This window comes from Crinia signifera, chromosome 1 (genome assembly GCF_055691185.1).
Source record: "Crinia signifera chromosome 1, ASM5569118v1, whole genome shotgun sequence".
NCBI lineage: Eukaryota > Metazoa > Chordata > Amphibia > Anura > Myobatrachidae > Crinia > Crinia signifera.
The window spans coordinates 207,109,904-207,133,060 of record NC_139217.1 but is presented as its reverse complement, the minus strand read 5'-3'; the positions used below and the strand labels follow the sequence as shown (position 1 = coordinate 207,133,060).

The following is a 23,157-nucleotide window of genomic DNA, read 5'->3' as shown; positions in this document are numbered from 1 at the left end:
AGGAAGCAGCCCAAGCGTTTCAGGCAGGAAACGGGGGAGGAGCCCAGCAGCAAGGGAGACCAGAGAGCTGCTAGTCGGAAGCAGCAGCAGCAGCAGAAAGGTACACGGCAGGAGGGTGCGCCACCTGGTGGCCGCAATGCAGCAAAGCGCCCAGCAGGAGCACTGGAAAATAACGCTGAAGCACCAAGCCCTGTGCCCAACAGTTTGATTGCCACAATTGATGACAACGTGCCGGCAGTGGCAGAATCGGACAGGCCGGAGTCCGACGGCGGGGCACAATTACCGGGCATTACCTCACACCTGGCCAGCCCCAACTTACCTTTCACACAGCAGTGGCATCGCATCCATAGCACATCCGAGGAACGAGCAGCGTGGGTTCAGCAGGCAGCAACGCAGCTGTATGCTGCCTTGGCGCAGCCCACCACCACCACAGCCGCATCCTCATCACACCACGACAGGGGGTCGCCACCTTTCCTGCGCATGGCAGGGAGGGACCGGTCACATCAGCGCCAGTCCCCCGTGGCATCACCAACAAGGAGCAGGCATCATCACCCCAGGTCCCGCACTGAGCGGACCGGCCGTCGTAGCTGCAGTTGCACGCGGCGGCCAGAAAGGCGGGAGCGCACTTGCCAGCGCGAAGAGCAGGATTTCCTGCGCAGGGGGAGGGGGGCCAGCAGAAGCCGGCAGAGTCCACAAAGTTCCCACGGCAGCAATCATACACGCAGGTACCACGGGTCAGAGCACCGTTTTACCCCCCGCATGTCACCGCAGAGGAGAAGAAGCCCATATTACAGCACACCAAGAAGGTACCATGACAGGCACTCAAGCAGAAGAGAGCGAGGCCAGCAGCAAAGCACGGGCTCCGCTATGGTCGGCGTGGCTTCTACATTCACGCCCCAGCAGGCGCAACTCGCTCGGTCACCTCCTTGCGCTCTGTCCGGCGCAGGTGACGGGGGACGCGAGAAGAACATTCCAGCTATCAACGCAGGAGCGGAGCAGACGGTACATGGGATTGGTAAGACAAATGTCACTAACGATAACCAGCATAGCATGTGTAGTACACCAGGAAATGTATGCAATAGCCAGAATGCTAGCAATGCTGTAGATGATGTTGTTTCACAAAATGTATGTATTACACCAGGCAGGGCTCAGGGAGTTAGCAATGCCACAGGTGATGTCATAGGGGCGACCAGTACGGTTTTGCTAAGTACAAGTATTACACCGGGAGGGGGCCCACACACCAGCAGCGTGTCACAGGGGGACCTCGATTTAAAGGAGGGCCCCGTAGAGTCAGATGAGGATGAGGCGTGCAGGGTTTTAAGGGAACAATTGAGGGCCGCAGTAGCCAAATGGAAAAGCAAGATGGGTAACATCCCAGGGGCGGACGCGGTCAGGGAACAATTGGGCGGGATACAGCCGGATAAGGTGGCATCTTTTGTGCAAGGCAACACCGCCATGGGATACGCATTTGGGTCAGTAGCGGCACACTTGCCAGCTGTGACCAGGAAGGAGATAGAAAAAGGGGCTTTTAAAGATATATGTTCTTTAACAGCAGCAGGACTAAGGGATAAGGAGAAGGCCAAGCCAAAAGGGGGGACGCAGGGTGATAGCTACAAAACTATTGAGCATTGGCTTAGTGGCATGTTCGCCTACACAGCGTGCTATACGGAGGCCAACCCCGAGGCATGGCTAGGCCTATCACGATACACGGATTTCGTCTACAACGCATACAAGGAGCAAGGGGGCTCAGTATGGCGTAGATATGACGAAGACTTCAGGGCGAAGGCTGCGGGCAGGAAGCCTATAGACTTCGGCACTAGGGACGTAGACCTATGGCTTAACGCACAGTCAGCAGGCCTAGCAGAAAAGGCAGCAGCGCCGCAAAAGGTAGCAGCAGGGAGGCCTAGCACGCAGAAGCAAGACCTTAAATGTTGGGCATTTAACGACATGCGCTGCACCCGCACTCAGTGCAAATTCAAACACGCATGCAGCACATGTGGCGCTAACCACGCAGCCAAAGAATGCACCAGGCAAGGGGGTAATTACAAGAAAAAAGTACCCACAGTGCCAGGACCTAACAAAAGCAGTTAGTCCTGTCAACATTGACAGGATCCTGGCGTGGCTAGCCAGATATCCTAAAAGGGGGGAAGCCAAAATGCTGCGGGAGGGTTTCAGGGAGGGTTTCAAAATTCCAATCACGAGGGAGGTCGCACCCACGGGCAGCTCAGCAAACCTAAAGTCCATTAGGGAGCAGCCGGGTTTGGTGTGCGAGAAGATTACTAAGGAACTGGCACTGGGAAGGATGGCAGGGCCATTCCTAGCCCCGCCAGTTCCAAGGCTAATCATATCACCTTTGGGGCCGGTCCCAAAGAAGGCAGCGGGTAAGTTTAGGCTCATTCAGCACCTGTCACACCCCGAAGGGGGCTCAGTGAACGACGCGTTAAACAAGGAGGAATGTTCTGTGCAGTACCAGTCTTTTGACTCCGCAGTCAAGATGATACGGGCACAGGGCAGGGGAGCACTGATGGCAAAGTTAGACATCGAGTCAGCTTTTAGGTTGCTTCCCCTGCATCCGGAGAGCTTTAGCCTTATGGGCCTAAACTTTGACGGATACTTCTTCATAGACAAATGTTTGCCTATGGGCTGCGCAATATCATGCGCCTTCTTCGAGGCGTTCAGCACTTTCTTGCAGTGGTGCTGGCAGGAGCGCACAGGGTCAGGGGCGATAGCACACTACCTGGACGATTTTCTGGTGGCAGGGCCGCCAGGGTCGCCACGATGCGGGTACTTTCTGGGTGAACTACAGGCAATGCTGGAGGATTTCAGCGTGCCTATCGCGCCAGAAAAGACAGAAGGGCCCAAAGCGGTCCTATCTTACTTGGGCATAGAAATCGATACAATCAGGCAGGAGTGCAGGCTCCCATGGGATAAAGTTGAAAAGCTGGGTAGGGAGGTGGGGCATTGCATCAGGGCTAAAAAGGTGACTCTGTGTCACCTGCAGTCCCTGTTGGGAAGCCTCAATTTTGCATGCAGAGTGATCCCCATGGGCAGGATATTCAAGAGGCGGCTGGAGCAAGCCACCGCTGGCGTCGCAAAGAAACACCACTTTGTGCGCACTACTAAGGAACTCAGGGAGGACCTGCAGGTATGGGCAGAATTCCTACGGAATTTCAACGGAGTGCGGGTTTGGCCCGACGAGTTTCGGCCCAATCACATGATGCAGTTATTTACAGATGCTGCCGGGGCCACAGGCTTCGGGGCATATTGGCAAGGGGAGTGGTGCGCGCAGACGTGGCCGCCCACATGGGAAGCCATAGGCCTAACTAGGAACTTGGCAGCATTAGAGTTATTCCCAATAGTGGTAGCAGTTACCATTTGGGGAGAGCGGCTTGCCAATAGATAGATTCAGTTTTGGTGCGACAACCTGGGGGTTGTTCAAGCTTTGAACAGCCAGCGGGCGTCGTCAACGCCAGTCGTCCGGCTGCTGAGGCGGTTGGTAGCAGAAAGTCTGCGGTACAACATTACATTCAGGGCAAGGCACGTGCCAGGGGTTGAGAACGGGATAGCCGACGCACTGTCCAGGCAAAATTGGGAGGCATTCAGGGCAGCAGCACCGCAAGCCAGCCTAACAGGCCTAACATGCCCCTCCTGTCTCTGGCAGGTTGCCAACCCGAGCTAGAAAATCTGGTGGAGCGGTCACTGGCACCAAGAACATGGAAGGCATACAAGGCCGCCTGGGGAAGCTGGCAACAATTCCAAGCGGCGGTAAGCTGCAGGGGTCAAACGGTCCCACAACAGATCTTGGGATTCTTAGCAAAACTAAGGAGGGAGGGGGCATCCAAGGCCAAGGCTGGCGCCTTGTTGGCGGGCATAGCTTTCTTCCAGAAACTGGCTGGCGAGAAGGACGAGACAAAGTCTTTCATGGTGCAGACAATTATGAGAGGTTGGGCAAGGGCAGAAGTTAGGAGACCCGACCCAAGGGAGCCAATCACGTTGGAAAGGTTAAGGACCCTCCTGTGCCACGTCCCCACAATATGCAGGGATCAGGGCGAAGCAAGGTTGTTGCGAGCGGCATTCGCGATGGCTTTTAGCGGGGCATTTAGCATTAGCGAACTCGTAGCGAGAGCGAAGCTCTCGGCGGGAGATGGCCTGCTGTACGGGAACGTGGCGGTAACCAGCAGCGCGGTGCTGTGTAAAGTGCATAGATCCAAAACGGATCAGGAGGGTAAGGGAAACTGGGTACAGCTGTGCAGACACAGCGAGGCATTGACATGCCCGGTGGCAGCCGTACGGGACTATTTGGAAGTCAGGCCAGAATGCGGGGAGCAATTCTTGGTACACTGCAATGGGTCACAGCTGACAAAGTACCAGTTTGCAGCAATTTTGAGGAAGTGCGTGGCGGCCAGCGGCTGGGAAGCCGGAAAGTTTAGCACGCACTCATTTAGAATCGGCGCAGCAACATCAGCTGCCGGGGCAGGCCGGGCGCCGGACGAAATTAGGGCTATAGGCAGATGGAGGTCAGATCGCTACAAACTTTATGTTAGGCCAGTCACGAACAATGCAGCAGCAAATTACCATCGCCACCCTCCTCCCCCTTTTCCACAGGGCCAAAAGAGGCAAGGCGCATATGGATCGTGGGCCATTCCTACATACATTGGGCGGAAGTCAGGGCCGCATTCAGACATATTCAGTTCGGCTGAATCTCCTGGTTCGGAAAAAGGGGGATGAGGTGGGGCGAGCTCAGGGAAGTGCTCTTGCGCGCGGAGAGAGCTACGGGCCACCCAGAAGTGTTGGTCATACATTTGGGGGGCAATGACTTGGGCAAAATACAGTCCGTGGACTTTAAGAGAGTAATAAAGGACGACCTAACACGGGTGAAAGGGTGCTGGCCCGAATTGCGCATTATATGGTCCAGCATCATTCCCAGGCTAGCCTGGCGGGGTGCGCGCAATGGAGCGGCAGTGGAAAGGACCAGGAAGAAAATTAACGTAGCAGTCGGGAGATGCGTCGAGGCCTTAGGGGGAGTCGTCATACGACACCCGGATATAAACCAGAAGATGGTGGGTTTATACAGGGGCGATGGGGTGTACTTGTCAGAGGTCGGCATAGACCTGTTCAACAATGCACTGCAGGAGGCGCTGGAGTCATGAGCTAAGGGCATATGGCAGGGTGGGGGTTTTTCGGCCCAGGCAGGTCAAGGGGGCCTCAGTGGCGGGAAGAAGCGGTGCGCAAGGCATCGGGACAGGAGGAGCCAGCTGAGGTTCGCAGATTCACCCTCGGTCGGGCCGCACGCCAGGCTCTAGCTGTCGACGGCAGGCCGTCCGGCTGCGCGCCAGGCAGGGGGTGATCTGCAGGGGCTGGCCCACAGGGGGGGCGTAGCCAAGGGCCTACAGCATAGGCAGGGGGCACGCCCCTACATCATAAATCAATGAAGGTAATTGATCGGGAGCTTGCCTTGCCCACCGTTCTCTGTCCCTCCCCTGCAATATGTATTTAGAGGTATTAATAAACTGTGGCCAATGATTCAATCCCACATACTGTCTCTGAGCATGATTTCGGTTGGGGGGTTGAGAGTGAGGTTACACGAAGGACACAGCACACAGCCCTCGCACCCAGGGGTGAAAGTATGGCGGTACGGGGTGGTACGGCGTACCGCTAAAACATATGGTGCCGGTACCCCGTACCGCCATAACAAATGACCCCCGACACTCACTGCGCATGCGTGGCCCAGCCGGTGCCTGAGGCGGCGCACAGGACCTCCTGTCTCCTCTCCTGCAGTTATAGTGCACTTGCAGTACGGCCAGGCGTCAGGGAACACTGCAAGCTCCACCCGACAGCAAGCTCTGCCCGCACAGACCCTGCGAAGCCTCATAATGCTGCTGCAGTCGGCTACGCTGTGCCTCTCCGCGGCTGCCGTAAAGCCCACACAGTGCCACAGCTGAGTTCATTGGCACACAAGAGAAATTGCGCAATCCTGTCCCCAGCTATATAGCGCTGGAGCCAGAAACCGGGCATCGGAGGAGGTCAGTGCTCTGAGTGCTGCGCCGCTATGCATGTCACTGGGGGATTACTGAAGGCATTGCGACACACAGTCCCCCTCCCCCCATGTTCTGTAACCTCGCTCTCATGTTCTGTCACTCCATTACACATACCTCTGTGCACTGCTATTGCCCTATGTTCTGTAACAGTTACAGACCCTTCGAGTGGCGTAACTATAAGGTAGCACAATGCGCACTGAAGACCGTTCTGCCACTGTGGAAGGCTGTCACAGTCGCCAGCGTTTAGTGCCGTGCAGAGGCTGAATCCAGCCTGACCATGCTGTTAGCACTAGTCTGTCTGTTCTGTTCCTGACTGGTGGTGACCTCATAACGCTGCGCCTCTCTCCTTCCCTGCGGTCTGTCTCTTCCTGCTGTCGAGGAGCAGGGAGAGCAGCACAGGAGCAGATTCATAGAGCGATGAGCAGCCTTTCCCCATCTGCTGAGTAGCATTACATATTCTGGCAGAGAGAGCAGAGGGAGCCCGGAAGCCAACCCCTAAACAGTGCAGGAGCTAGGACCCAGTGACTGCACTGAGATCAGCAGGACAGGACACTGGACCAATCAGAGACTGTTTCAGTGCAGGCCAGGAAGGGAAGCAGACAGTTACAGTATGGCTTCATCGGGACTCGAGGAGCTGTGCCATCCCCGGCAGGAGCAGCCAGAGGTACTGTACAGAACACGCTCCCTGGTCTGTCTCTCTCTCTCACCCTCTCTCACCGTGGTCTCTCTCTCTGACCCTGGTCTATCACTTTCTCTCTCTCTGACCCTGGTCCCTCTCTCTAACCCTGGTCTCTCCCTCTCTGACCCTGGTCTCTCTCTCTCTTTTTCTCTCTCTCTATCTGTCCCTGCCCCCCCCCCAGGCCGTTCTCTCACCTCTCAACCTCTCACTTAAGCCTAATACACACTAAGTGATATTTTAATTGATATTACTCATTTAGCCCATTCTGAGCGATATTGTTTAAAATATCTCTTTGTGTGTGTATGCTAAATATTGGTGATGATGTGCATGCTCCCGCCAGTCATAAATGATGCCACCAACTCCAGCAGTTGCCCCCTCCGCCTTGCCACAATCAGCATTATGGTTATAAACATCGCGTAGGACGTACTCCGCTTAACTCACAATCAAAAACACATCTAATATAATATGTGTGCTGAGGTGGGGCCTCCAGTGATGTTAGGGTACTGGGCCCCGGAATTTCTGTCGCAGCCCTACCTGGAGCTTCTCTCACTCTGGTCTGTCTCTTTCTCTGACCCTGGTTTGTCTCTCTCTCTCTGACCCTGGTCTCTCTCTCCCTCTGTCTCTCTCTGACCCTCTCTGTCTCTCTCTTTGGTCATTACGGTGTGTGACGTATAGCGTTAGGGGCAACGCGATGTGTTATGTATAGTGTAAAGTGCATTACGGTGAGTGGCATGTAGTGTAAGGTGCATTATGGTGTGTGGTGTATAATGTAAGGTGTATTACGGTGTGTGGCGTATAGCGTTAAGGGCATTACGGTGTGTTGTGTATAGTGTAAGGTGCATTACGGTGCATGGCATGTAGTATAAGGTGCATTACGGTGCGTGGCATGTAGTGTAAGGTGCATTATGGTGTGTGGTGTGTAGTGTAAGGTGCATTATGGTGTGTGGTGTATAATATAAGGTGTATTACGGTGTGTGGCGTATAGCGTTAGGGGCATTACGGTGTGTTGTGTATAGTGTAAGGGGCATTACGGTGCATGGCGTATTCCTGTCACCCACTATGTCCCCGTCACCCACTAGCTACCTCACCCACTATGTCCCTGTCACCCACTAGCTACCTCACCCACTATGTCCCTGTCACCCACTTTCTCTGTCACTCACTAGCTTTATCACTCACTATGTCCCTGTCACCCACTAGCTACCTCACCCACTATGTCCCTGTCACCCACTTTCATCCGTTTTCTCTGTCACTCACTAGCTTTATCACTCACTATCTCCCTGTCACACACTAGCTAAATCACCCACTTATCTGCCTGTCACCGACTATTTCCATCACCCACTATCTCCCTGTAACGCACCATCTCTGTCACCCACTATGTCCATATCATCCACTATCTCTGTCACCTACTAGGTACATAACCCACAGTGTCCCTTTCACACACTAGCTACATCACCCACTTATCTGCCTGTCACCCACTATTTCCATCACACACTGCCTCCCTGTCACCTACTATCTCTGTCGCCCACAAGATACATACGCAACTATCTCCCTGTCACCCACTATCTCCGTCACCTATCTCCATGACCCTCTATCTCCCTGTCTCCCACTATCGCCATCACCCACCAGCTACATCACCATCTAACTACATCCTCCACAATCTCCATGTCACCAACTATCTCCCTGTCACTCACTATTTTATCACCCACTATCTCCTTATCACTGACTATCTCCATATCCCTCTATTTTCCTGTCCCTCACTATCTCCCTATAACCCACCAGCTTCATCATCACTATCTCCTTGTTACCCACTATCTCTGTCACCCAATATTTCCCTATCACTCGATATCTCCCTGTCACCCTCTCCCTCCTTGTCACCCACTATCTGTCACCCTGTGCCAGACAACGCCTGTCTCTCCCACTGTCACCCACTGCTTCATCCCAGTCGACCAGTGCATCCCCCCATTTTCACATATGCAGAAGGACATGACTGATGTGATGGATGCTAGGAGGGATGGAATATCTTTGAAGGTTGTGAAAAGAACCCAATAGGCTTCTATGGGGCCTTAATACATAATGGAAATGCGTCCGGAAGCAGTGTATTATTTGTAATAGGTATTACGGTGTGTGGCATGTGTAATGGGCATTACGATGTGTGGCATAATGTGTAACGGGCATTATGGCATGGGCAGTGGCACCGGAACGGGGGGGGCGAGGGGGCAGCTTGCCCCCCCCCAAATTACTGAGGCGGCGCTATCGGATTCCTGCTCGGCGCCGGCGGGCGGCTGATTAATCAGTAATATAGGCGGGCGGGCGGTGGGCTGATTAAGCATTGATTCAGCCTCCCACCCGTCCGCCTATATTACTGATCATGGCGGGCGGGGCTCAGGTGCTTAGGATGCTCTGGAAGCAGCATCCCGTGCGCGTACCTGCCGGGAGTCCCCCACCCCACCTGCTGTCTCAGACAGAGTGGGCAGTGAAGCACGGGCAAGTGGATGATCATGACGACGCCTGCCCGTGCGTCTGACGTCACATGGAAGAGCCGGACGGCAGAGGTCCTGTGCGCTGGCAGCTGTGGCGCAGGAAAGTGGGTGGGAGCCGCAGCAGTCTGTGTGGTTGAAGTGGACTCGGGGTAGGAATCCAGGGGACTGTCCTGTGTCTGGTAAGAGAGCCAAGCACAGCATTATATTTAATTTGTGTATGATCTGACAGTGTGCCCATTAGATCAAATAAATGTGCACTGTGTGTAACTACTGGGGATGTAAACATTTGTTGGGATTCATCTGCTAATGTATTGGAGGGGGGATAGTATGTAATAACAGTTATATTGTACAACTGTTGTTAAAGGTACTGCATCCAATTAGACATTATTTTCTAGTAACTAGGCAAGTTAGATTCATGGGGGGTGGGGAGGCGGGGTCATGAATTCACCCGCATCGCGTCACTGCCTCTGTGATACTGGAGGAGGCTTCCGGCGGCTATTTTTTTTTTGGGGGGGGGGGGGGGGTACATGAGAGGGAGTGGTGGCGGTGGTGGGCCGATTACTTGGCTTGCCCCCCAGGCTGAAAGTTGCCAGCCAGCCCCTGCCGCCCGCCCACATGGATGGCTACTGCTATCAGGGGGTAACATATAGCAATTTAGGGGGCGCCAAAATGAGATTATATCTTGCCCCCCCCAACCTAAAAACGTTCCAGCACCCCTGGGCATGGGTAATATGTATTGGGTGTGTGACATGTAACAGGCAGTCCTGTGTAGATTTTAGCCGCGCGCCTCCGGCGTGCAATATCCCTATTTACGGTTTGTCTGGCTCCTACACTTTGATCCTGGCCCCTACATTTTGTGTTCAGGATGCAATGCACAAGCCCAAGCAGAAATGTCATTGTGTTCTAAAGTTTTGTTATGTAGCCACTCCCCCTTGTGCCATATGACCACGCCCATAACCACACCCATAGCCACACCCATTTTTAGCCGCGCGCCTTCGGCGAGCAACACAGTACCACTAAAACATTTTTTCTACTTGCACCACTGCTCGCACCCTTATGCACATGTACACACAAAGAACACTGATGGTTCACAAGCTATGGTCACATACAATCAAACGTCATTGTCGATGGCAGAAACACTTCCAACTATTCACTCGCCCTATAACTGGATATCATTACTGTAGGTATTCCAAGTCGGTATATGGTCACTAGGTCGACAAGGGGAAGGTCGACATGGGGTTCATCAACAGCATCATTAGGTTGACAAACACAAGGTCGACAGTCAAAAGGTCAACATGCTGTTTTCAATTTTTTTGAGCCGACAGGCGGTATTTCATGCCCTACCATCCACTAGGGTGTGGCGGGAGAATAGAATAGTGTGCCGAGCACAGCGAGGCACCATGCCCGAATGCGATTTGGCACACCCCCACTATCCACATCACCCAAAGCATGGCGAGCGCAGCGTGCCCCACGAGGGGATGCAGAACGCCTCCTCCCGGCCTTTTCATACCTCCACTATCCACGTCGGTGTGAAGTTGATCTTATAAAGTGTGGTGAGTGCACGCAGATTGCTTTACATGTATTCCGCGTGCGCTCGCCACACTTTATAAAATCAACTCCGCGCTGACGTGTTTGTCAACCTAATGATGCTGTTGATGAACCCCATGTCGACCTTCCTAGTGGGGGTATGAAAAGTCAGGAGGACACGTTCCGCGTGCGCTCGCCACGCTTCGGGGTGACGTGCATAGTGGAGGTGTGCTAAATCGCATTACATGTGATCACACGCGATGCGATCTCTACAACGGCGTATGTAGGCAAATTGGGCATCCTGATAATACACAAGTACCCTCCTTTCAGTAGATTGTTTCAGCAAATGCAGATTGGAGATCTACAAAAAAAAGTGTGTATGCACAGACTGGATGTAGAATCAGTGACTCGTTCTCCAATAGTATTATATGGGGAAAGCAGCTCATAGGCTAGCAATAACTTTCGAATTGGAGCCACTTTGCCTGGGCTTTAGTACATTTGAAAATGCGGTAAAATCCCTGAAAGCATTTCTGGTTTAATACATCCCGCCCACAATCTGTTGCAGCAACAGCAAGCATTGTTAAATTTTCTGTGGCCATGACACATGCAAAGCTGGTGTCAGCCAAATGCATTCAGACATACAGTACAGCAGAGCATTCCAAAATAACACAGCTGAGATACATGTTCTGAACCTGGGGCCCACTACCATCGGTGCCATCTCTTGGTCCTCTGCAGAATTTTAGCAATATCATGGAGACATGTTTGTGTTGCAGATGTTCTGCCCCTACCACACCATTCCCACATGCAAAAGGCAGGCAAAGAGCCCAGACCTTAGACTTGACTCCTAGTAATAATAAAAACACTATTATTTAATTTCTTATATAGCACAGCATATTATGCTGGGCTTTACAATAGGAGACAGTGATAAAACAAACTGGGTAGTAACAAACCAACATAGAGGTAGGAGGGCCCTGCTCGCAAGCTAACTATCTATAGAATGCAGATGCAATACACAATGCACTGATGGTAGTGGTCCCCACCCTTATGCTGAACCAGCATCAGCTAAACTGCTATACTGTGCCAAGAGCGATAACTTCCATAATGAAACCTATTTTTATGATATAGGCCAGGGGAGATATACTTCTGATAGTTTTACATTGACCACTATTAGTTCTATATCGAGTCAAACAAGGGTTCAACAATGTGTCACATTACATTTACGGCAATGTGGTATCTATGAGTTACAGCAGGGGATAACATACCACTGCACGGTGGAGGCTGCCGACAGAGGTTTTACTACAAGTCCCAGCAATCCCTGCGACCAAAAGATGTGCAGAGGATGCTGGGACCATTTTCATGACAGCGGCTCCGCTATTTCTCCGAGCACAGCACCCGGCGGCGCACTCTAATATTAACACAGTCGCTAACCACACCTGACCGCAGCTGCGGCAGGCAGCACAGACAGTCCCCGACTCCCCGACCCTGGTCCCTACCTGTCTGGGCGGAAATCCGTCTGGTGAGCGCCAGTGATTTGGGAATTCATCAGCCAACAGGAATTATAGGAGCACAGCATTGTGGCCTTTGCATACCTCCCAACTTTGAACCTGAAGAAATAGGGACACTCGCCCCGAAAAGGGGTGGGGCATATGCAAATGAGGGCGCGGCTTATGCTAATTAGCCGCGACCTCATTTTCATACGAGAATAGACGCTGTGCGCATGCGCACAGCGTCTATTCTACTAGTTTGGGGGGTCTCCCAACTGCCACCCTCCGCAGCGGGACAATGCCTGCCGCGGGTGGGACAGCGGGACAGGACCCGAAAATCGGGACTGTCCCTCTAAAATCGTGACAGTTGGGAGGTATGCCTTTGTAGTGATTCTCTTCCAATGCTTATCCATTTGAGGAACAGAATGACTACAGCCCCCATAATACCGAGGGGCTAGAAAATAAAACTGATGCAGTGTACACACGGGTACAATCTCTTTACGATTCTGACTATATAGTCAGAATCTTATCTGGATCGCATGCAGATCGCAAGGGTTTTTAACCCTTGCGATCCAGATCCTATCCCGATGCGCGCCCCCGTGTCAGCAGAAATCGAAAATCAGATAGACAGGGCAGCCCAGTCTATATAGTGCAGATTGTTCAGATATAGTGTAGATTAGATGCCTGTATTGAGGTTTCCTATCTGTTTGCAATGTGATGCAGATGAGATCTCCCGGGCCAGCCACTCCCATCCCCGCCCTTCTTTTCTACAGCCCTGGAAAGAGAAGCAGCCTGCAAGCAGCACAGAGCCTGGGACAGCCTGCGAAGTCTTCTGAGGCTGGTAAGTATATTAAACAAATACCACTGCATCACCAATGATTTGGGAGGGTTTTCTTTATATTTCCACTGCCCCACCAATGATTTGTGTGGCGTTTTTTAATAATACCACTGCACCACCAATGATTTAGGAGGCTTTCATTTATATAATCACTGCATCACCAATGATTTGTGGGGCGTTTTTTTTAGAATACCACTGCACTACCAATGTTTTGGGAGGTTTACATTTATATTACCACTGCACCATCAATGATTGTCGCTGGGGCCGGGCTGGCTGACAGTAGGGGGAGATACTGTAGCTGCACATGCAGCGTGTACTTCCTCGAAGGCTGAACTCCACCCACGTGACTGCTGTGTGTGGAGGAGAGCTGACGGGGGAAGAAAAACTGTGCTATGAGGAGAGCTGCTGGCCGGGGGGAAGCAGAGACTGTGCTCATCAGCTGGGCAAGTACAATGTGCAGATTTTTTTTAGATCTAATAGGGGGACGGGGTGAGTGTTTGTTTGTTTGTACAGTATATGCTGTGTGTGTGTGTGTTTTTACATGCTTTGTGTCTATGTATACAGTATGATGCATGTACTGTATGTGGGTACATGGTATGTGTCTGTATGTATATGTTGCCTGTATGTGTGCAAATGCTGTGAATATCTATGCTATGTGTGTCTGTGTATCTTTGCTATCTGTGTAAAACTATGTGTACATGCATGCTGTGTGTGTGTATATCTATGCTATGTTTTTCTTTGTGTACATGCTGTATGTACTTATGCTATTTGTGTGTATCTATGCTGTTTCTGTATGTATGTTATATGTGTGCATGCAGTATGTACACATACCCTCCAACATCTGAAGGGTGGAAATCGGTACACACCCAGAAAGGAGGTGTGGCCATGAGTAAAGTGGGTGTGGCCATTGGTAAAGGGGGCGTGGCCATCCCTCTGTATGTGTACTGGCTGGCCATTTAAAATAAAATATCCAGGTCCCACCTACCCACTGCCAATACTTTTCCCCAATGAACTCTCACATAGGGCAGCTCCCTACACCCCCACTACAGTGGATACTGCACCAGTGATCCCCAATATTCCCTGCTCTCGCATAGGACACCCACAGCACTGTGCCCCCCGGCCTCCTGCTTTCACACAGGTCACCAACAGCTCTCTGCATTGGGCAGGCATTCACACAAAGGAGCCCGAGGAGCGCCCTCACCTTCCCCATACGCAAACTGCAGGAACCCTGCACGCACTTGCGTGACATTACCGTGCCCCACATAATACTGCCCCGTTCCCTTACCGGCATGTCACGTGTCTGGTGCTCATAACTCTGGCCGGTCCCCCACGTCACGCGTGTTACTGTTTCCGATACCCAGGGCACAGGTGGGTGTAGTAAGATGGCTGCCGGTGCGACTGAACAGCGGCAGCAGCCTGGTCCATTGCTATTTTCAATTCTTCCGCGACTGGACGGCAGTGAGCCAATAGGAGCTCGCGGACCGTCAGCCAATCATGAGCGGCTGCCGGACCGCGAGCTCCTATTGGCTCGCGGCCGTCCAGACTAGGCCCTAGGGAGAATTGATAATAACAGTTTTGGACCAGGCTGCTGCCGCTTGTTTGATTATATGGCAAAAACTAGATCCAGCCGGGCAGCGCACAGACAGCCCTCTGCCCAGCTGTCAATTCAATAAAATCGGTACATTCGGTACAGGGTTAATTTGCCGGTACAGACCGTTAAAAAACGGTACAGTACCGGCAAATTCGGTACAGTTGGAGGGTATTTGTACATGTATGCATACCTCACAAAAACTTGAAAGCACAGCCGTCACCGTGATTTGCCCACTGATTCAGACTCAGTGGATCTTCTCCATGTTCCATGGATCAGCACAGCTGTGTATGTAATGATGACTGGTATTGTTGCTGCAGATATACTAATCGTGTTCACTACAGCTTCCGCCCTCAATTATAATGTTTCAGAAAATTAAGACAGTGTCTATAAATGAACTTCCAACAGTTAATGTTTTGTATGATGTATTGTACTTACCAACATTTAAACGTTATTTTCAGGGAAACTAGCTAGTGTCTGTCATATTTATTTATTTATTTGTATGTTAAGATAGTTCTATTTAATAAAAATATATGTAAACGCCAGAGAAGACTAGATGGCCAGGAGTTTGGGTAACAAAAGTGCTAACTAATAGGGCCGTTTTTACAGGGGGACGAGCCGTGCAACTGCCCGGGGCGCTGCACGGCTCGTCCCGGTTTTTTCAATGCTGCCGCTGATGAGCCTGGCTGTCAGTGAGTCTCTATGTGCGCCGCTCGGTGCTCACAGTCACAGCCACTTGACACTAAAGTCTATATTATTGAGTGACGGGCGGCTGTGACTGTGAGTGAGTGCCGATCGGCACACAGGGCGGGGATTGGCTGGCTGATGGGTGGAGGCGGAGCATAGAGGGAGCCTTGGAGACCAGGCGGAGTGGACCCGGCGGTGGAGTGCAGCACTGTGTGAGTCTGTGACTGACAGGTAGTTTAGTGCCTCCCCCTCCTGCTATGAGGATTGGTCACCCATGGGACGGAGGAGGGATCTAGGCTTATGTGCAGGCTGTCACTCACTCACTGACCGACCGACCGTCACCCAGCTAGTGTGCACGCTGCGCAGCCTATCATTCATTCACTCACTGCCCCCGGAGGGACAGAGTAGGATGGAGCAGAAGACAGAGGCTTATTTTAGTAGCCGGGAGCCCAGCCAGGACTGTAATGTGAGTGCTGTGTGTGTGTGCTTCAACCGCCTGGGGGGGGGTTTTGGCGGGTTTTTTCTCCGGGCTCCGGCGCCATTTTCTTGGTGCCTGGGGGACTAGTTTAAAATGGGTAATTTGTCCAATTGTCCTTGTCATATGTTTGATGCTGGTTGGGTGTGGGATTACATAGATGGGGCGGGGGGGGGGGGAGCCCAAGTTGGTTACTGACTGTAGGTCGCTGAGGGGGAGTACTCACTGGGGCTGAGGAGTGGGGTGGGTCATGCTGTGTCTCACGGGGGGGGGGGGGAGGAGTATATATGATCACTGGGTAGCCCCTTCTACACCCCCCCCCCCATGATCATATGTGCAACCCCCCCCCCAGTGACACGCAGCACCCACCCAACTGCCAGCCCCAGTGACATACAGCACCCACCCGCTACCCCACCCCAGTGACATGCACCACCTCAGGCATGTCCAAACTATGGCCCTCCAGCTGTTGTGAAACTACACATCCCAGCATGCCTTACAATAGTTTTAGCATTCCCTATTGGCAAACTGTGGCATGCCATGATGGTACTTGTAGTTTCACAACAGCTGGAGGGCCATAGTTTGGACATGCCTGCACTACCTCAGGTAAGGGGTTAGTGCAGTGGTTCTTAAACTGTGTGCCGCAGTACCCTGGGGTGCCTCAGAACACTTGCAGGGGTGCCCTGTGATGGTGGTCTAGGTCCAATTCATTTTATTTATGGTCAATGTAATAGGGAAAATCAGTGCTTGTGGCTTCCAATCATAAAATATTTGAACAAACCGGAGTGTATACTGTCCCTCACAACATAACTGGGCTTAAGGATCACATATAAACACAATTTATTTAATTTAATATATATTTTAAGTAATCAATAAGAAACTTTTGGCCTAGGGGTGCCACGGAAAATTTCTAATACTCCCGGGTGCCGTGATTTCAAAAAGTTTGGTAACCCCTGGGTTAGTGTATTTCGCTGCGGAGGGGTTAGGGCTGGTGCTGTATGTTACTTGGGGGAAGGAGCTATCACTGGGTGTAGAGTGGGACAACTTGTCCTTCATTGGATTGCAGTGTTGTCTGCTCCACTCACTGTTTACAATGTCATTGTCACCATTTTAATGAACATTTCCATAATTGTTCTTTTCATGTGTGAAAGTATTTATTTGGTTCTGCTTATCCCAAAAGAACAAAAAATGTGCTTAAATATACATGTGCTGCTTTATTCCCATGTATGCTGTGTTGCTTTAGCACACCAAAATTTAGCATGTGATTGCAGAAAGCAATGAGAGTAAAATATTGGTGGCAGCAGATCATGCTGTTTGGTGCGGCGCTTCGTTCGCACGGGGACCTATGTTAGAGGCTGTGACGCTGGGGTGGGGGCAGCCAGCTGACATCACTGGATGTCAGCTGCCCGCCCATTTCCTCCCCAGCATGCATGCATATGTAATCACTCTATTAGTTACCAAATTGATGGCTCTGACCAATATTATAACAGGAGGCAGCGATTTGTGAGTACCATATTCAACTTGTTTATATATAGACTTGAATTGGTGCGGGGGCCTGTGCATCTAATGCTCTCAGTCAGTTACTTTCAGTGTGCTAATTCAGTCATCTGCAATTCTTGAGTCACAGTGTGATAGAGCCACAATGTGTGCACTATCCAAGATTGGCAGTACACAAAATTGGTGCAATTTAGCAATTGAAGCAGCTGTATACACACTGGGCAGTATTCAATGAGAATTTTGACGATGTGCAGCGAATCCTGTTTAGGATTCGCTGCACATTCGCCACTGCCCGCCGCGTTCCGGAGCCTCGCCGGCTCCAGTATTCAACGAGTCAGGGGCTCAATGCCCCTGACCGGCGAATTTTAACTCCTGCGGCGATGCCGCAGGGAGCCTGAGGACGGCGGCAGGCAGGGAGATGGAAGTCTCCCTGCCTGCCCCAGAACGTTTGTGGGGGGGAGGTGGGCTCCCTGGGAGCCAGGCAGCACAGGCTGCCCCCCCGGGATAGCCAGCAGGGGAGCAGGTATTCACTGCACCCGATCGTGCATATGTAATGATCGGGTGCAGTGAATATATGAATATCTAATGAGCGGCTCGGCTTCCAGCTGGCTGCTGTGTAAAAAAATATATATATTTTTTTTAATTAAATATATATTCATGTGCTTACTGCACATGAATAAAAATAGCATGCCCCTCCTCAGAATAAAATTCCTGATTTTTTTGACACCAAATGTAAAAAACAAAACACTTTATTTTAAAAGTTCGGTACTTATGTAATATCTGGGCTCCCGTTTTTCTTATGAGACCGCGTCCCCTCGCGGGGTTCGCTGCGCTCACCACGCTTCGGGCACGGTGGCTCGCTGCGCTCGCCACACTATATAAAATCAACTCCATGCGTAGTTGGATAGTAGGGGTATGAAAAAATGGGGTGCATTTAACTTGGGAGCCCAGATAATACATAAGTACCAAAAGTTCACATTCTACTTCACCATAAAAAGATAGCGATTGCTACTCTGTGAATCATGGCGATAAAAACCTTGAAATGTATTCGCCATCTGGTCATTGAATAGGGTGATTCACCGTTTTAGTAAAAAAATCGCCGTACAGCACGAAAATAGCACAAAGTCGCCATAAAACATGGCGAATCAGCCTCATTGAATATTGCCCACTGTCTTTGCTCCGAGTGGGGGGATCAATATCCCTTCAATATCTCTATGGGTTACCACTTCGGGCTAATGGTGCTTGCAGTGTTGTGTGTTGGTGCAGAACAGTATGGGCTATTTCACACTGTCCGGCTCCTGCCAGACGGCGAAATCCCGCACGGCCAGGAAGCCGTGCCGTGCACAGTAGTTGTGAATGGACACTATTGTGTCCATTCACACGGGACGGCCACGACCCGGCTGTGCGGTTGCAGCCGGATCCCGCCACTGGAAGGGACGGCTGCCGGGCTGTGGCCATCCGCTCCATTCTAAACTGATGTGTGCAGCACGGCTTCCTGGCCGTGCGGGATTTTGCTGTCCGTCAGGAGCCGGAGTGTGTGAAATAGCCCTATAACATCAAATTATTGTTTAGATACGCTGTGAGTGGGTTTTACATTTGAGTCCTAAACGGACTGATATCTCAGCAATATGCTGCAGTCTATATGCCGCTCACAGTGGGTGCTGAATTCTTAAGTAGCATTGTTGCGTGATCTCTCATGTGGAAAAGTTGATATACTTTAGCAACCAGCCGTGTAAATAGTATCTGAACTCCGAGTGGGGGATCACTGTCCCTTCGTTGTTACTGGAGTTATAGCGTGTGCACTGCCTCTAACAAAGGGCCTTATTCTAGTTCACTCTTAGAGGCAAATTCCTTCTTAGCTGGACAAAACCATGTGCATTGCAGGTGGGGCAGATGTTACTTGTGCAGAGAGAATCTTTTTCAGGGCAACCAGTGCCAGTTCCCCGGGCAGGTTTAAATGGCTAGGAGTGTTTTCTCTACTGTCCAATGGGATACTGGGTTCACTACTATGGGGATTGAGACCTCCGCAGGAGAGACAGGCACATAAAAGAACTTTCAGTGTGGGTGCACTGGCTCCTCCCCTCAATCTCCCTCCACTAGTCAGTTTTGAAAAATGTGCCTCAGGAGAGGCAGTGCTTCTGGATGCTCCAGAGTTTTTCTACATTTATTTTCAAAGTTTGTTATTTTGGGGCGCTGTGGTGACCACACAGCTGTCCTGCTTCGTGGGTGTTCAGGGGAAGGGTCAGTCCCCGACCTCTTCAGGTGCAGACCTGACCCTGCTACAGGACAATTTGGTCCTGTGTGGGGCTTGTCACCGCACGGCATTGCGCTGTGGCGAGCAAGCCCCCTAGCCGCCGCACACCCCTGACAGGTCTGAAGACTTCAGTGGTGAGTACAGGCTGGGGGTCCCACAAGGGGACCCCGCAGCGATTTCTGGTGTGGCAGGATGACGGGCAGTAATGGCGGCCCTCTAGCAGGGACCGCGTGAACCCCGCATCTGGTAACTGGCATAGGGGTGCTGCCGCTGGACCACCAGGGACACCCCTCAGGTTATATATATAATATTATACCTTTATTACTTATGTCAGTATAAACGTTATGGAAGCGCCAGCTCCGTGTACAGGGGGGCGGGGCTTCACTCAGAGCGGGACCAAGCTCTGCTGGGCGCGCGCTGTCACTTCCTGCTTCTTCACACGCTGCCAGACTCCATTACAGAGGGCTCCTCACTGGCGTGGTGGATCCGGGTCCTTGCAGCACGGCAGAGACAGCAGGTTTTATAGCGCAGCAGCGCTAAATCGCTATCTGGCTTGTTATAGACACTGTGTTGTTCTTATCACTGTGTATAGCGTTACCAGCTCACCCAGATCTGTGAGTTCAGGTTAAGGGTGCACTTGGTTCCCCAATTGCTCTGTTTTTCCCCCACTGATTAGTTACAAGACACACATAAAGCAAGCACATAGTCTGTTTTAACATCCAGTGGTGTGGTGTGTGCACGTGTGTGACTGCGTGGGGGTTGAGTTGTACTGCTGTACACAGAGGTACTGTCTCATCATGGTGAAAAAGTTCACTTGTATGGTGTGTAGCACCAAGTTTGTGCCCAAATCACAGTCCCAAGTTACTTGTGAGGCTTGTATGTCACCACAGCCCAGTAGTGCTGACACTCAGATCAGTGGGGTGCCCCCACAGCTTGTGGGGCCATCTCAGGCAGACGAGCAGGAGCCTGTTTGGGCCTCCAACATAAAGACATTGTTGGATTCTGTGGCTTCACAGCTTTCCACTAATATGGCCTACACACATCCCGATTTTGGCCAGAGATATAGCATGCCAGATTTAGCATAGCAGATTTCCTTTGAGCACAAAATCATCTATATTGCTTAGAACGTGCAAAATGTGTCAACGATATGCCTCAGCTATTCTGCTTAGCGATTTAAGCATGCCAGGTTCTTCTCAAGCAAAAGGCACCCAATATGCAGGGTCTTGCTAAACGATTTTGCTAGATTGATGGGACATGCTCATTCTTAATCTTAATGCGATTTAGACGCACGGGGCCGCGCATCTATATCGGTTTAGCCCCCACACACACACCGATGTATGCTTAGTTTCTAAGCGACCTTGCTAAATCGCTTAGAAAATGGCACAAAATCGGCATGTGTGTAGGCCCCATAACACTCAGCAAACGCAGAGGGTTCAGAGGGAATTGTCCATGTTAGCTGCCAGGGTGGATATTCTTCATACCCTTAATGTACCTCCTCCTCCCGCACAGCCCCAAAAGAGGCCGGCTGCTGCGATGGCCCCTGATTCAGATGATGACGATGAGGACATATTGGAGGAGGGAGAGGAGCAGGTTCTGCAGGAACCAGTCCCTGAGTTAGCAGGCACGGTCCTGAACCGCTTATCAGGGCCATTAGGGATGTTTTAGATCTCCCGGTGGAGGCATCCGCAGAAGGAGATCCTTTCTTCATGACTGAGAGGAAACAGCCAGTATACTTCCCTGAGCAGGCAGAGTTAGAAACCGTTTTCAGGGCTGCATGGCAAAACCCTGATAAGAGATTTACTCTATCAAAGCGGTTCACTAATGCTTATCCTTTTGAACCTCTGGGCAGGAAGAAGTGGGAGGAGCCACCGGTAGTGGACTCATCTGTCTCCCGCCTTTCTAAAAAGGTGTTGCTACCAGTCCCAGGTGTATCCACCCTTAAGGACGGGGCGAACAGGAGGCTGGAAGCTACCCTCAAGTCCATATACACGGCTAGTGGGGCCTCTCAGCGCCCAGTTCTAGCCAGCTGCTGGATGGCTAAGGCCATTCATACCTGGTCAACCCAGATTCAGGAAGGGTTGTTGGGTGACATGACTGTGGCCCAGATAGGCGACAGCCTGCGTCACATTCAGGACACCGCTAAGATCCTGTGTGAGGCGCAAAAGGAATTGGGCGCAATAAACGCGCGCAATTCAGCCATGGCGGTTTCAGCCAGACGGGCCTTGTGGCTACGTCAGTGGTCCGCGGATGTGGATTTAAAAAAGAGTGTGGAGGGTATTCCCTTTACAGGAGAATGGCTTTTTGGAAGTGAATTAGACGGTTGGATTTCCAAGGCCACGGCGGGAAAATCTACCTTCCTTCCATCAGCTCCCACAGCAGCAAAGCGCACCTTCACAGGTACTTCCCAGCAGTCCTTTCGTGGGAACAGGTTTCGCCCCAAGGCTAGGGGCGCCTTCAATGCCAACAGAGGCACGAGAGGCAAGTTTAGGAAGCCTAACACCTCCAGTACCCAGGACCGTCCCAATGCCGCGGCTTCCTCTAAGCCTGCAGCATGACGGGGTTTTCCCGCCACGAGAGTCTCTCGCGGTGGGAGCGCGATTGTTGCATTTCAGCCATGTGTGGGACGCCTCTGGTCTGGATTCCTGGGCCAGGGGTCTCATTTCTCTAGGCTACAGGCTGGAATTCGACAAACCCCCTCCCAGAAGATACTTCAAGTCGGCCCTTCCAGCATCCCAGGAGGATCAGGTTCTCCTTCAGGGAGCCATTACCAGGCTGCTTCAGTCTCAGGTAATTGTACCGGTGCCAAGCACGGAGCAGGGCCAGGGATATTATTCCAACTTATTCCTGGTACCGAAGCCAGACGGCTCAGTAAGGCCCATCCTGAATCTAAAGTCACTGAACCCCTTCCTGCGTGTGTTCAAGTTCAGGATGGAGTCCTTGCGCTCCGTGATCGCCAGTCTAGAGAGAGGGGAGTTCTTGGCCTTTATAGACGTCAAGGACGCCTATTTACACATCCCTATCTGGCCCCCACACCAAATCTATCTTAGGTTTGCCTTAGGGAACGACCATTACCAATTCCGGGCCTTGCCTTTCGGCCTGTCGACTGCCCCGCGGGTTTTCACAAAGGTAATGGCGGAAATGATGTCACTACTCAGGCTTCGAAGTGTGAATGTCGTGCCTTACCTGGACGACCTGCTAATAAAGGCAGGGTCGGCATAGGCTTTGAGCAGTGCTCTCAATCTGTCCATACAAGTGCTAAGAGACCACGGGTGGATCCTGAACATGTCCAAATCATCGCTGGTTCCGACCCAGAGGATGGTTTTCTTGGGCATGATCCTGGATACATCGGAACAAAGAGTCTTTCTGCCGATGGAAAAGGTCAGTGCGATACAACAGCTGGTCAGGGAGGTCCTACAGTCTCCCCTGGTACAGATCCATCTTTGCCTCAGGCTTCTAGGCAAGATGGTGGCTTCATTCGAAGCAATACAATTTGGCCGGTTCCATTCCAGGGTCCTTCAATTGGATATTCTGACAAAATGGTTCGGCTCCCAACTGCAGATGCGCAGAAGGATTGGCCTTGCAACAAGAACCAGGATCTCACTACAGTGGTGGC

At 51.6% G+C, this 23,157-nt stretch overlaps 1 protein-coding gene across 1 annotated transcript in view; it reads left to right on the top strand.

Annotated features, from left to right (window-relative positions):
• The first annotated feature begins 12,928 nt into the window (after nucleotides 1-12,928).
• The window catches only part of LOC146067960 (uncharacterized), a 55,124-nt gene continuing 44,895 nt past the window's right edge, over nucleotides 12,929-23,157 (top strand). The window contains exon 1 of the mRNA XM_083179212.1: nucleotides 12,929-13,049. Coding sequence (XP_083035338.1) covers nucleotides 12,932-13,049 — 118 coding nt within the window. The 5' untranslated portion in view covers nucleotides 12,929-12,931. The remainder of the gene's footprint in view (nucleotides 13,050-23,157) is intronic.